Consider the following 16,392-nt stretch of genomic DNA (forward strand, 5'->3'; position numbering starts at 1 on the left):
TCGTAACCAATTGTTCATGCGTTGTACTGATAAGTGTATCATGTTTAACCAAGACGCCTGACTGTATCGTCTTCTTGCCTTGTAACCTTGATTCCTACCTTTAATAAAAAGAATTATTAAAAAAAAACAATAGGTATGTAATTCATAGAAATATGAGTGGAGCTGTGCAAATGGGGTTCGGCAAACCAATTTATGATCAGGCGCAAGATATCTGTGGTACTGCCTCAGAGTATTAGTGGCAGAGGAAGGTGTGTTCAGGAAATGTGGCATATGTTTATTATTTCGACTTAGAATGTGGCAGAGTTGCGCTCGCAATGACAAATAAGCATAAAATAGAATACAGCAGTGAGTAGCATCAGCAAGAGGAAGCAACCTCTGGTCTGCTCCCCATTTCTGATGGCACTGTAAAAAAACTGCTTTTTTGAGTCACTTGCTACTGTACGCCTCACCACTTCTAAAGCCCACCAGCCGCCACTGCTCTCTGGAGCAACTTCTGTCCATGGGGATACAATTAGGAAAGAAAAACATCCTTTTCTGGGAAGAATTAAGCTACAAGCTTAAATCGGAAGTTAACAATATTTCCATAAAGAGGCACGGCCCAGCATCTTTGCTGTTGCTCTACACCACATTCCACAGAACCCACCTAGACCACTCAATGAGGCTTCAGCTTTTCAAAGGGGAGTGGCAGCGGGCTCTTCATTTAAGGATCCGTAGAAGATCTCATGCAAGTTTGAATAAGGATATTAACGAGATTGAGTAGACTGAAACATTTGAGGATGATACAAAACAGCAGACCTTCCTAACAGTAGGTGGTCAGGAATTTTGCAATCATCTAGAGAAAAACTAACAGAAGCAGGCAGCAGTACAGGAAAAAGTATCTGTGTATGTATTTAATGAATGAGCAAGAATTTAGGGTAGGAATGTTTTATATGGGTTGCAAAAACAGCACATAGACATATATAGATAAAAACAAACTAGTGAGGCTGCAGGAGAAAGAAGAACACCAAAATAGATTTCTGAGCTGTGCCAGTTAACAGTACATATCTTGGCATTCTCAATGAAAAGAATAACTAATCTTCTGAAAGGATGAGAATCAGTTTCAGGAATTTAACAGGAACACAATAAAAAATACCAGGAAAAATAATAAAAGTGGTGTATCGAACAGGTAATTGAAGACTGCATTAAATTCCAAGCTCTTGGAAACTGAGCAGCAGCTAGTGTTTTCACTGTACTCTGAATTAGAGCGTATCTACATGCTTCAGCACATTATAAACGCAGGGCAAACCCTTTTTATATAGAAAGTTGTGTCTCATTGTAATGAGGTGCTCTCTTACCTTAAAGACATTTGTACTGTTGACAAAACCAAATCCAGATTGGGTGGACTGCAAATTGTTCAATGCCTGCAAATTGAGAGATATATGGTTCACAAACATAACACATACCTGGAATATTCAGAATAAATAGGAATGCTGAACTTATTACAAAACTAATTAACAAGAACAAACGGATAGGCAGTCGCCCAGGTTAAGAGGAGGCGGGAGTTCTTAAAACGTTTTTTAATGGACTCTCACTCATACATTTCTATGTGGCATGCTTCAGCATGTAAACTCAAATCACATACCAGGCGTGCTCAACCCCACTCTTGAGGGGAGCACTTTGATTCAATGAAGGAACACATTACTGGGACCTGGCAAAAATAAGAGTTAAAATGCATCTAGGTGTCACCTTTAAAAGGCAGTTTAATATATGGACATCCAGGGACAGATTAAAGAACAGCAGGTTGGATGTATAAGGGGAATCAATGCCTCCTACATTCATGAGTCAACATGTTTCAGCTGCTAGTTAATACATAAAAAGGTCAGCCAGCTTTCATCAGGACTTTCCAGGGCCCCAATTTTACACTAATGGCCACATGTATCAAAATAGATTTTTCACGATTACCAAATAGCAATTTTTACCGAATCGCTATTTGGTAATCACAAAATGCGATGTATGCAAGCAATAGCTAAAGATTTAGCGATTCGATAAATAGGTAATCGCTATCAGGTAATACTACTCCATTCATTCATATGGGCCTAGAGGCCCATAGGTGCGAATGTTTTGCATTAGCTAATTTGCTATTACCTAATTGGTAATCGTAAATTGAGTAATGCAAACCATGGGGCCCCAGGGCTCTAAGGCCACCTGTAGCATCCCCCCCCCCCCCCCCAAAAAAACATGTAAAGCGCACACATGACCTAAGGGCATGTGGCTGCAAACTGGCTCATTGAAAAATGCATTTTTTTCAAAACATTAAACATGGTTACCATCAATTGGAGTCGATGGCAATAGCATTTCTCAAATGCAAAGTTAGCATTTAGAAACCACTTAGTACATGTGCTTAGAGAATCGCAAATTGTGATTCCCTATTTGTAGTCGCAATTTTAGGCAATCGCAAAAAATTGCTGTTACCTAAAATGCACTGCCAAAGGCTTTATAAACCTTGAGACTATTTTGCGTACACAAAATAGAAGACTTTAGCGATTCACACCGTTTTGCGATTACAAAATAGGTTGATGCATTTGGCCCTTAGGTTAACAATGTGAATTTCACCATCACCAACCCAGGCATACACACAAATAACATCTACAATACCGCATCTTTAGTTGTCGGGTAATTCCTAGATTTAGATTTTTTAAAGGGCTCATACTTCGCACCATGAGAGGTTACAGGCAGGCCGGTACGTATATCACACAGTCATCAAGGTTCCAACTGGCTGAGAACCTATATCGTATATGAATCTCAACATATTACTAAGGTGACACCATTGGACAGCTGTTACTTCTGCATTTGCCCGATCAGTGAAGTATGCAGTTTTTCTGATAGAATGTAACACTGCCAAACAAATATATATTTAACTAAACAAATTCAAGCTCATTCTTAAGTGTCAAGACTCATCTGAAGATGCATTGTTTTTGGTGTGTGTGTTTTTTTAAAAACACATTTTGATCATGTACGATATGTTAAGTATGTCTAGCATTTTGGACAACTGAACAAACATTTAGCTACACGCAATGTACTAAATTTAACTCTTACAAAGGCTCCAAATCCTGCATTGACCTTAAACACCTATTCAACATTGGTCTATGATTTCACACCACAGATAAGGTGGTATGTGTGTTCTTAAACGTAAAGGCCTCTTTTTGAAATGTGGTCAATTTAGGGAGTCAAATTGAGTTGTCAATATTTCTGTGGCTACTAATTTTTCATTTGACAATAATCAATTTCTTCCCTATCGGAGGTCTCTGTAGCGGAAAGGCTGGAAACCGTAAAAAGTTCTCACATAAGGCTGTTATAATGGCAAAATATTGCTCACATAGTACTTCATCATATTTTAACTCCTACATGGCTTGTCCTGTATGCATTTCATGTATTTTCTGACGACGCCCAGTTTCAACTCAAATCTCAAAAGCAACACTAGGTCATTAACAAGGGTTACCATTGACCAATACAAGTTGAGTATAGAATAATTAGCAACTGGCTTTACTTAAATCTCACCAAAAGTAAAAGTTCTTCTCATCAACCTGAAAAACCCTTAGCCACTGACACCAATACACCTTCCACTACCCAAGATAAATTCCACAACATATTCAACCTCTTAAGTCAATGCTGCACCCAAAAGCACCTACTATTGTTCCTCCTACAACAAACCCACTCACTGCAGCTCTTACCTAGGTCTGTAATGCTAGTCCACATGGTGGAGAGAGATTCTACCTCTACTACTTTCACAGCATCTACAGGCCTTCATACAGAGACAACCAAACTACAAGGAGCACAAAACCAAATAAGATTCAACTAAGTGATGGAAAAAACAGGCTGTGATATTCATGATTGGTCAATTTTGCATTGACCTCAAAAAGGAATGCTCAATCTTTAAAATACTCAGGCCGGCACAAAAAAATGTAACGATTTACTTTGTTTCTCTCTATGCTGTATAATAAACAAAACGTTTATTCTAATTTCTTAGACAATGTCAAAACTTAATATAAATGCAACAATAGCTAATTCTATCACAACTGTTACACTATACAAAAATCAATGTGTGTGATGTTTCTAAAGTGCTGGATAGGATTTACAGGCTTACAGTCACCTAATTCAGACAAGTCCAATAATTATGTTTATCGATAGCACTCCTACCAACCCCTTTATTGTACAGAATAGGATTTAACTTTTGTTCTTGCTCTCCTTACAACATAACTTAAAAGTGTACAAGCAAGATTATCATATTTCCACACAGGCAGTACAACAGCCCAACCCAGGCAACCAAAGACTCTTTCTGGTCAAATCTAAGGGAATAAAAGGGAAACTGATTTATTTAAGGCTGAAACTTTAAGTCTGGGAAAAACTGTCCAAACATTGTGGTTTATTTACCCATGTCCAACCCTGTTACAAGTTGCACATTTAAAAAAAAAAGAAAAAAAAAAAAAAAAAAAGAATTCCTCCACAAGTGTACATTGGTTGCTTATGTCACAAATCATCGTTGCCTGTGGTAGTTATCAGACCGTTCTTTAGTAAGCCTAGGAGTTTGTCACATATGTTGAAGGTCAAAATACCACACAATGCAGATCACTAACGCAGAACACGAGGCAGATTTTAAGTAAAACTCACAATTTCAAAGGATGCTGAGTTTTTAGGGTCCAGCAGGAGTACCTCAAGGATCCTCCCTCAGCCCCACTCTCTTCAACGTCTACATGACCCCCCTGGCGAACATCGCACGCAAACACGGACTCGACCTTATATCATACGCCGACGACACCCAGCTCATCTTATCCCTCACTAACAACCCCACATCAGCTAGGACCAGACTACATGAAGGAATGAAGGAAGTGGCGAACTGGATGACAGACAGCCGTCTGAAACTGAACACAGACAAAATGGAGGTCCTCATCCTCGGCCCCACTCCCACCGCATGGGATGACTCCTGGTGGCCCCCCGCCCTAGGCAGCACTCCCCAACCCACCGACCACGCGCGCAACCTCGGCTTCATCCTGGAGTCTTCCCTCACCATGACCAGACAGGTGAACTCGGTGACCTCGGCATGTTTCAACACCCTCCGCATGCTCCGCAAGATCTTCCGCTGGATCCCCACCGACACCAGGAAGACCGTCACCCACGCCCTCGTCACCAGCCGCTTGGACTACGGGAACACCCTGTACGCCGGCATCACCACCAAGCTGCAGAGGAAACTCCAACGGATCCAGAACGCTGTCGCAAGACTCATCCTGGACATCCCCCGCCACCACCACATCTCCGGACACCTGAAAAAACTCCATTGGCTACCCGTCAACAAGCGGATCACCTTCCGACTACTCACCCACGCACACAAAGCCCTTCACAACCTCGGACCCAAACTCATCAACAACCGCGTCTCCTTCTACACTCCCCCGCGCACTCTGCGCTCCACCGGACAGGCCCTGGCAGCCGTACCCCGCATCCGCAAAGCCACCGCCGGAGGAAGATCCTTCTCTTTTCTAGCAGCGAAGACCTGGAACTCTCTGCCCAGCCACCTTCGCGCCATACCTGACCACCTCTCCTTCAGAAGGCAGCTCAAGACCTGGCTCTTCGAGCACTGACCCCCCCCCCCCCCCTCACCCCCCCCCCCCCTCCCAGCGCCTTGAGACCCTTGATGGGTGAGTAGCGCGCTATATAAATGCGATTGATTGATTGATTAAACCTTTGCGTCAATCTGATCCAGGTGACGCAGAGCAATATGGAACATAACAACATTATCCTATTTGAGCAGGGATATTTATTTTCTTAATGGACTCTAATACGGACCCCATTTACGTGTCACCATAAAGCCTACTGAATTTGCAATTTGTTATGCTCACACCTGCAGACTTCTAAACAAGAAATGTACTTTCATGACAATTTTTGTTACAATTGTGATGTCCATCCCCATTGCCGTTTGCCAGGATTATGGAATACTTGGGTGAGATGCAATGCACAAGTCTAGGGCTTCGATTGGAGCCTCGTACAGGAAGATGGCACTGGCCTCTATGCACATGACATCCTGTTGTTCATGTCCCTCCCGGCCAATACGGGGCCCAGGGTCCTCAAAATACTGCAGCTTTTCAGGGATGCGTTGGCATTACGAGTTAATTGGATAAAGTACCTGTTGGTGCGACCAAGGCGATCGACGGGACGAGGACTGGCATTCACAGATTCCGATCTGTCAGATCAGCTTTCAATACCTGGGGGTATCCATCTCCCAGGAGCCAGGCTTGACATGAAGCCTGAATTTGAGCCCCATGACGCACAAGGCTGGAGAGGATATGAAGCGATGGGCTACCCTCCTGCTGAAAGTTATGGGCAGTTTCCCTTTTTAAAATGATGGTCCCCCCGAAAGTCTTGTATGTTTTGTAAAATTATCCATTATTCATTCTACAGGCATGGTTAGATGCCATTCAGGCCATGGAACGCAGGTTCATTTGGGGGAGGTGACCCTCCTAAGGTGGACACCAGGAAGTGCATGCACACGACATATGATGGAGGAATCGGGATGGCTGACGTGAGACTAATACCGAGTAATTCAGCTTCTTCCCATCAATGACTGGTTGCACAGGGTGGGACGATCCCGCTTACAGGGGGGAACTCGCTCTGTGGGACCCAACAGAGTGATGGGCATCCTTTATGGGGTTCCTATCCCTGCCACACTACCAGAGGTTACCCAGGTGGTATTTCGTACATGGCGAGCTGCACTTCGCTAGACTGGATGGTCTTGAAGGCTTACTGCGGATACCCCACTGTGGGAGGGCACGTGGTTGGCACAGGTGGCCTCCTTGGCTGGCTTCCGCAAATGGGACAACATAGGGATCTCAAGGCTCGGCGATGTTTGAAGGGGAGGGCCACATGGGGTCCTTTGAAGAGCTTCAAGCAGATTTCAGCATGCCACCCTCCCAGTTCTTTCAATACCTGCAACTATGGCACGTCCTCTCCACCAGGTACCTGAATACAGGCCTCTTGAATGTAAGCTCCTAATCGGTCACTTGGGCAAAGGGGGTTCGGGGTGTCTCAGATCTATAGCTCACTGGTGGTACACTCCCCCACGACACTGGCCGCCCTGAGACAGAGGTGGGAGGTCTGGGTGGAAGAGCTGGACGAAGTAGACTGGAGGGACGCTTGTATGGCACCCTGTACTCTGCCAATGTCTGCCGGGCTTTGCCTGGTACAATGCAAGTCCCTTCACCAGGCCCATCTTACGCCTGTGCACTTGAGGCAGGCTGGCCTTCATGACTCCACCGAATGCCAGAGGTGCCAAGCCCCACTCTGATTTCTTCCACATGGTTTGGGAACTGTCCGAACAAAAACGTATTGGGCAACTCTCATGGGTCTCTCTCGCAGTAGTAGGGACTCCCATTTACTTGCAACCCCGAACTGCTCTCTTACTACCACAGTGTCCCCCCTTGAGACTTAGAAGAGGGGCATGGACTGTTTTGGAAAACCTGAAGAACTTATTTACAAAGCGAGAGGATATCCCAAGAAATTTGCACGGTTTGGGGAAAATGGTGGGATTACCATGGACCAATGGGCTAATTTTCCCTCACTTCTATTGCGGTGTGACAAGTTTTGTGAGCAAAGTTTGGAGCCGGTACCGTACTGCAAGTTTAGAGCTTCCCAGTTGTGTTTTCGACTGGAATGCAGTGTAACTGTTTGTGCTTGGCATGTAAAAAAGTGTTTCTATACCAAAAAAGTATGCTGTCCCAATACCAGTCTAGAGAACAGTTGTGAGTTGCATTCCACCTAGGTGTCGTTATATTCGGATTTTCTTTTAACAATCTTGACTTGATCCTGAAGGAAACAAACAGTTAGGGGATTCTTCCAAAATCATCCAGTTGACGCTAGAAGACCACTTCAACATGCTTTTACTTTAACCAATGAAGTAAAAGCAATGTAATGACAGATCAAGAAATAAAAAAAAAGTCCAAAACGCTAAACCTCTTTTCCTTCACAATTAACCAGACTACTGCAAGAGATTTGAGAACTCGATTGTTACTAGTAATACACTCCAACTTCCATGCTCTCATATCTCTAAACCACCTCTCCCAATTGAAGCATTTGACACCTGTATGAGCATTGTAAGCACAACAAAATTAAAAAGTCAATATTAGAAGATGGTGGAGCTACAATTTCCATGTCACTGAAACAGATTAAAATTGCAGCTCCAAAGGAAAACCAAGGGATAGTGAGACAGGATGAAAACCACATAGGAACAGCAGCATGAAACAGAACTAAGCTCAGAGAAATAATATGAAAAAAATAGAATTGAACTGAACATGAGAACAATATTCAAAACAGGAGACTGTATAATCTGTATTTCTATGTAAGAAAATGTATTTCGTGTATGCAATACTAATATATCTAATCATGTAAAAGATTAGTCACTTACCCAATAACTTTTTGCAATAGATTAGTCACATGCTCACTATAATTTAAAATACTGCTCCTCCAGGAGACACGTTTGAAAAAGACTAGATTTTAAACATTACACAGTCATCGATTCTCCAAATGCATCTAATCACACTATCAGGATCACAAATTGACAGATAAGCCTTTGCTTTGGAAAAAATCTACTCCAGTACCTGTCTCATATCACCTTGTGCTGTAAAGACAATGGCTTCCAGGCCATCATCTGTGTACTGTACTTTCTCCATCTCAACCACCGTCATAAGCCTTGCAAGAACCTGAGCATCTGTCAGCTTTGTGTAGCGCAGGACTGCGCAGCGGGACTGGATGGGTTCTGGAAACGGAAATTGAAAGATATCAAAATTAGTGCCGAGTCACTAACTTTGAGGCAGCCACTGAAAATAAAGACATGGAAGAGTGCGCCCGTTTAGGACATAGGCGAATGAATGAGCGAAGTGTGCGAATATCACTAGTGACTAGGAACCAGAGGATAGGACCTAGTTAGGACTGCACTTATGAGCCTGTCCTATTCTAATATGACCATGGCATTATGGTATTCCCTGTTCTATGTAAACACCTTGTCCTGGTGGATAGGTAGATCCTATGTAAATACTCCATAATGTTGTAATATCATACATTTAACACTTTGCAGCCCAAGGAGAACAGGGTAAGATGGGAAGAAAAATCAATTATAGTGTTTAGTGCTTGGGAACTACAACTGTCCTTGTGCAGTAAAGTTAAACAACCCTCTAAAAATATTACATGAATAAAAAAAATGCAAAAGCATAAAAGACTATAAAGCAAAGTATTCCCAGATAATTGGGATCATCCAATCATTGGGTAAAAGGTGCACTTCAATGCAGAATAACAGCCATTTACCTAAGCTTACTAATATCAATATTATTTACAGCTCAATTTGCAGTCACACAAAACGTGCCAGAATGAGGCCATTCACCCTTTCAGGTATACCTTTGAGCTCTACTAGAGACGCTCAAGATCATGGGACTGTGAACAAAGAAATAGTGACCTCTGTTAGAAGCAGAGATTCAAGGTTTAATGCGTACCCTGCATGGCAAAAAATGAGAATAGAAGAGTAAAACAAAAGCACAAAGAAGGAAATGTTGGTAGGACAGAGATAAAAGAAAGGATAACATTTTGGGGAACAAGATCTATTTACAAAGGTGACTTAGGGGGACTAAGATGTGAGCCCCTGGATGGGAGTGGAGGCTAGGAGGAAGAGAGCCTGTGGTGAGGGAAGAGTATTTACAAGAGGAAACTTCTGGACTACTTTTCCTTCATTACTATGTTGGTTTACTAGTTACATAGGAGTTGAAATGGGAAACTAGATAACTCAATAATATATAGATAGACTATGCATTTGGTTAAAAAAAGGGAGACACAGTGATGGGGGAAGACAGCATGGTTCGTATCGCCTGCTGGATGGGAAAGGAAACTCCTCTCCTAATTTTTCAGCTTTGACTCTGTGTTTACTGTTGTATGTAACAGGGCAGGTGGTTATTAAGGTGGGAGAAATGTGGCCCTGCATAATACAGAATAGCCATTAAACTGAAAGTCCACACTAACTAGAGTCGAGGACGTATACATAGTAGCCCCTTTGGTTACAGAACAGAAGCAAACATAAATAAATGATACACTTAACTTTGTACAATGCATGGGGCCTCAACAGCCATACCAAATGAATAAAGGTCTTGAGAGATACCATCAGACAAAAGTCTTTACAGAAGACCACCTTTTACAAGTTGACCCTGGTAGGCTGAGATCAAGCATTTTAAAGAACATGGCTCCTGCACAACTAATAAAGTAGTGGGGAGGGGATACTCCTTTCCCAGCACGTGCATGGACTTAATTTATCTTTGTCCCCTCAAAGGGTAGCAAATGAGTTTCATTTAATAGTGTGAGACATGCCAGGTTGACAAGGAGACAATCGGTTCTGGTTTCTGTCGTAGGCACTCACAGTAGTGTGACCACTACAAAACGGAGATTGATACATTACGAGGGGACAATAATATATGATGTCCATAACAAACAGGGGACTGCTGGATTTGTGAAAATGTTTTGTATGTATTTGACATGATGGAAATTGTTTGACCTTGAAGAGCTTAACTTTGCCCTGACGAAGCCCAGTTTGTTCTCCGAGACTAAAGCGTTGGCTGTGCTTTTCATCGTGTTAAGAAATGAAAGAATATTTTGGAACTATACATGGCCTTCTGGCTCTTTCCTTTCATACTCCATTTGCTGGACATTTATAAAATTGACTTGGTTGATGTGTAGTTACTTTGTGGTGTGGCCTTCTCATCTTTTTGGAGATTTGTGGGGTTTTCAGAACAGTTAACCGAAGGAAAAGTTGCAAAAAGAACAATTGATGGACGGAATGCTGACCAAAGTCTAACATTCACTCCAAGTACAGAAATCTGGGCCTAAATCCATTGTTTTTCACCCACCGTGCCAATCCATTTTTGACCCCGCCATATGCAAAGCAGTCTGGACTCTGCTCCCCTCTGGAACGGTTCAGCCCGAACTGCCAGGCCCTCCCTGAACAAGACACAAGAACCTTAGGACCGGTTTTGGGGTATCACCCGTCATCAGCCAGGATAGCTCGACTCCAGTGGCATGGCAAGCACAAGACCCATGTCTGGGCATACCTGTCTCACGTAGGATGACAAATGCAAAAGAAAAAAAATACAACTGACGAACGGAACGCTGAACAATGTCAAACATTCCCCCCAGAGTACAGAGATCTCAACCAAAATCCATTGGTTCCCATGGGTCAAGACTGGTTTGCATATGGCTAGGTTCACACTGGAGTGGTGTGGTGAGCATAAAAATGGTGGATTTAGGCCCAGTTCTCTGTACTTTGGGAAACATTCATAGGAACATCTCGAAGGCTTTACAACGAAAAAGTCTTTACCACGTATGTTTTAACACTTTTTTATACCACAAGAAGTTTATTATTTTGCAGGCAGGTATAAAGCCTTTAGATATTTATGTATGTTTAAATATGTGTGTGTGTGTGTGTGTGTGTAAATATATCTATATTAGAATAGGGGTATTTAGGGTGGGCAGTGGGGTTTTGATACACCTATACACCTGCTCTAGTGCCTGGATACCCTCACAGGTGATTAGTGTGCTACACAAATTGTCATACCATAATCACCCAAAGCAGTACTTTAAGAGTATTTACCTGCAATACTATACATATTTAGTACACTCACCCCGAAGGGCGATATTTAAAGATTACAAAGCAATGAACACTTGAATTATTATTTGCAGGGGAGTCTGGCAAGAATAGGATGGCCACAAAGAACTTGTAAACCTAGGGTTAGGAAGCTGGGAACCCCACACTTTCAGAAACTGCCAAGCATCCCACCTACAACAGGTACTCGAGTCAATGCATGTCAAGACAAAAGGGATGATGCTAAATAGATCATATACTATCGTGTAGAACATTGTGGAAAGGAGTTTGTGTGCCCAAGGGTATGTATATTTCACCGTTGGTTGGTGCGACTTTTATGATTTGGGACCAAACAGGAACTGGGCTTCATTTTTGGCAATATTCTCTCTTCTACTGGGTGATACCTTCTCTTGAGGAATGGATAAGTGAGCATTACAGGCAATGCTGCCACAGCTTAAAAGTGAATATTGTTTCTAAGAGACAGATATTTGCAAATACATTGATGAAAGGATTTACAGATTACTAGGGGGAACTAGATCACAGACACCTGTGAAACAGGAGAAAAGACACAGCTCAAACCTGTGCAATTCTGCTCATCTATATACGACTATTGAATCCAAATGGCTCTAAGGCAACACCTTTTAGGGATAACAGGGCAAAAATAGCAATTAAAATTAAAGGATGATCACTGAGAACACAACTTACAATGATAAAACAACTTTCCCAAATACTCGCTTGGGAAACAAATTCTTTTAAAGATCGTACAGACTTTGTTTTGCAGGACAGCCCTGCTAAGTAGAATAGGCAGCACACAACCAGGTGTTTTCTAGCAAGGCCGAGGAGAGCTAGGCACACTTGCATACATCTTGAGAGCATGACCTTCACAGAGAATATATTGGCCTGCGGTATTAGAGGGTACAAACAAAATTACAGAGACCGACTTAGCAACATGACCATTGGGGATATTATTGAGGGCCCACTCAGCTTATCTACCCACTTTATGAAAACACTGGTAAAACAATCATATTATTAGCTACAAAACTTGCAAAGTCAATTGAGGCTCAGGTATACTATATGTAGTTACAGAAGATATGGGCATTACAAGAGTATGGAAAAGTTAGCTCTTAAGATGACAAACAAAGATGGACACTTTCAGAAAGTTTGGGAGTGGGTGGGTCAGTCTTTGTTTTTTTTGCAAGCTATTGCAATAGTGACTCCAGGAAACTGAAAGCCTCACTTAACAGTGGCACAACTGGAGATGCCACACTAGACCAGAGAGGAATCTTTGGGTTTTTCCTATCTGACAATTTAGGACATGCTGATCTTTAGTGTTAGAAGAGAACAGGATATCAAGGCCACGTTGGAGGGTTAGGGGCTCAATGGTTAACTTAGTAGTAAATCATAGGAATACATTACTCATTACATTTGTTTGTAACAAACATTATTCAAACTAAACAGTTTTGTGACTAACGCCTAATAATTTACGGATTTCTAAATAGAGGCCCCATGTTGTGAAAAAGTGCCCTCTTTCTGCATGGTGCCCCCACTTTTTCCCCTGAACTGCTGATGTACTTGGAGTGTGTCCTGGGCTCCTGCCAATCAGGTACCCAGAGCCTATGTTCTTTCCCTAAATCTGCATTGAAGACATAACCCAATTGGCACTCTCTGGCCACAGGTCAGCCCCTGGTAAATGGCACCACAGGTACCCAGGGAACTGTGACCAGGGAAGTCCTATAAAAGGCGGCAGCACTTATTGTGTCACCCTTAGAGGCCCTGTACCTTTACACTCACCCACTACCTTTGCAGGCTACATGTTTTGGTGCAGAACAAAGTGAAGGGTCGACAGGGCACACCTCCCTGTGTACAATGCCTACAACTCACTGCCCTGGCATAGATCAGCAACCCCTCTAGTTGGGTGCACTATACCAGTGGTGAGGGTACAGGTGCATGAGCCCTGTACCCCTACACTGTCTAAGCAAATTCTTAGACATTGTAAGTGCAGTACTGCCATTAAGAATACATGGTGCTGGGAGTTTGTCATTACGAACTCCACAGTACCATAATGGCTTTAGTGAAAACTGAGAAGTTTGGTATCAAACTTCTCGGCACATTAAACCCACACTGATGCCAGTGTGCGATTTAATGAAAAATGCAAACATTGGGCATCTTAGAGATGCCCCCTGAAAAACGACCTAACACTAGTGTCCAGGCTGAGTGGCTGCTCACCAGCTGCCACCACCAGACATGTTGATGGACCCCTGGGTCAAGAGCCTGCTGCTCTCGGGGGCCTGAAACAATGCACATCCTAGGACGAGGTGCCAAGCCTCCTCCCCCAGGATGGGCAGTGTCCACGAAGGGGAAGCTTCAAAGGCTTTCCGCCTTTGTGAGCTTCCCCAGGCCTGTTGCTGCTTTCAGGAACTGGCCCCCACTGGCTTTCACCCCCACTTTGGGCAGGAGAATCAGCAGGAAAACCAAGTGAGGAAAAGAGATGTGCCCACTTTTGCCAACCCCACCCCTCAGGTGGGGGAGGCGAGGTGAAGCACAACTCTCAGTCCCCGCCATCTTGCAGATGGGGGGAGGAGGAGGGGGGGGGGGACCCAGCTAACCAGAGTGAGGCATATGCCCCCCTCCCACTGGAGGGTGGCATAATAGGGGGTGTACCCACCCCAAAGAAGGACCCATTGGTCCCAGCCTTTACTTACCTGGAACGCCCCTAAATCTAGTATTTAGGGGCACCCCCGAACCTTGCCGCATCAGATGAGAAATGACCAAAAGAAGAAGAAGGACCAAACAGCCATGCCAAAGCTAAGGAGGACGTCCACTGACTTGCCCCAGCCCTACCGGCCTGTCCCCACCTCGAACCTGCAGAAGCGAAACTCCGGTGTGTCCTGCAGCCAGCAACCTCAAGAACCCAGAGGCCCTGCCCTGCCTTCCAAAGAAAAGACTGTCTCCAGTGAACACCGGATCTGTTCACCCACAGACTGCAGCTCGGCAAAATCCGCGAGTTTGCACCACTCAGCACCTGTTGCCCACGGCCCGAGTTCGAGAGGCCCACCACCACGAGCGGGCTCCCCGGTGATCCTAACCAGAGATCCAGTGATCCCTGACCTGCCTCCAGCCGACGCCTGCAGCCTCAATCCAGAGGGTCCCCCCCCAACCGCAACTAGGAGCTGGTAAGAAGATCTGACCCTAAAAGACACCCCTACATCCGACACACCACGGCCTTGGGTGGCGCAACTGACCGTGTCTAGCTAACCCCAGCATCCCAACTTACCTCTCCAAGTGGTGGTCGCTCCCAGAAGACCTTCGTCCCAAAACTTGCAGTGTGTTTGCAAACCGGAGAATCCCTATTGAAAGTAACAGGGCACCCGGTACCAAAACAGGACCTTGCACCCGGCCGCCCTAGTGCCGCTGAGGGTGCTTCGAGAGTGCATCCTCGACCCTGGGTGACTCCTGAGTCTAACCCCAGAAAACCAACTCCCATAACCAAGTACTTACCTGTGAAGCGATAACTCAGTTTTCTCCCATAGGAGAACATTAACTGTTTTCTATGAAAAAGTTTCTAAGTGTGGAGTTGAAAAATCTATAAATGTCTGTATAACGGAGTACAAATAACCAAAACGCTTTTACTTACCTGTTTACAGGAAATGTCCCAGTGCAGTATCCAGGTATACTACACTGTGTAAGAAAAGTAATCTGTAAAGTAATTTACATGACATCCTATTGAAAAGTCATTACAAAGTATATGTACAATATTTCTAATTATTGCATTACCAGTAATTCTACTGTAACCAAACCAAAGTATGTATACAACTGCAATTCAAACTGTATTGTTACTGCAAAGTATAAATCACTTACCTGTGCCAGGCTTGCTTGGTTCTAAGAAATAAATATAACTAAATATTTGTATACAAAGCAAATAGCTCTGAGTTCAGTCTTTGAGTGTGTGAAATCATTTTCTGATTAAGTGTGTACAACAAATGCATAACACTACGCTCTGATAAAGCCTTACTGCTCGCCCACACAACCAAAATTGACAGTAAGGTGCTATCTACTTTAACCTCTGCCTACCTTTGGGGTTCCACTGGACTCTGTGCACATTATACCTCATTTTGGTATAATATACACAGAGCCAGCTTCTTACACATGTTGACTAGGGTTTTGCTTTTGCTTGTAGTAAGCAATTAGGATACAATATGCAGTCATATTTTAGCAACAGTAAGTTGTCTGGTACTTTAAAACGTTTCTCGTAAGTAACGGAGGGCAGAAAATACAGTTATTGCACAGTGAGGCAAGCAATCTTGTAATTTACCTATGATTTTATCAGAGGCATTGCATGCAAGTGCAAAGCGTGTTGTTTTCGAATAGATTTCCATCGTTCTTCTTAAAGCCTGTTGGGCTCCATCAGTCATGCTGTAATATAAAATAGTCAGTAATCAAACCACAGTTTTGTTTAAAAGGAAAACAAGCTTTACGGGTTAAAACTCATACAGAATCGAGGCGATAAAACAAATGTATTAGAGTTCAAACTAAACTACTACATCATCCCCTCTTCAAGCCCCCTTCACCGGGACCATGCCTGGGGTGTAGCATTTATATTGCCAGGCACCCGGGACTTCAGGAATCTTTATTCGATCAAAAATATGACCATTCACATCATAAAAACCAGTATATAAAAATAAATCTGTTAAAATTATCATTAAAATATCCAGTAAGATGAGACATATTTCTTCCTGTGCGCAAGATCATACCAT

The 16,392-nt window shown here is 43.4% G+C and overlaps 1 protein-coding gene across 1 annotated transcript in view; it reads right to left on the minus strand.

Annotated features, from left to right (window-relative positions):
* RFC2 (replication factor C subunit 2) overlaps window positions 1-16,392 on the minus strand; it is a 72,360-nt gene that overhangs the window by 21,111 nt on the left and 34,857 nt on the right. The window contains exons 6-8 of the mRNA XM_085649776.1: window positions 15,951-16,051; window positions 8,622-8,779; window positions 1,335-1,400 (exon numbers count right to left, since the gene is read on the minus strand). Of these exons, the coding sequence (XP_085505902.1) occupies window positions 1,335-1,400; window positions 8,622-8,779; window positions 15,951-16,051 (325 nt within the window). The remainder of the gene's footprint in view (window positions 1-1,334; window positions 1,401-8,621; window positions 8,780-15,950; window positions 16,052-16,392) is intronic.

This window comes from Triturus cristatus, chromosome 3_2 (genome assembly GCF_964204655.1).
Source record: "Triturus cristatus chromosome 3_2, aTriCri1.1, whole genome shotgun sequence".
NCBI lineage: Eukaryota > Metazoa > Chordata > Amphibia > Caudata > Salamandridae > Triturus > Triturus cristatus.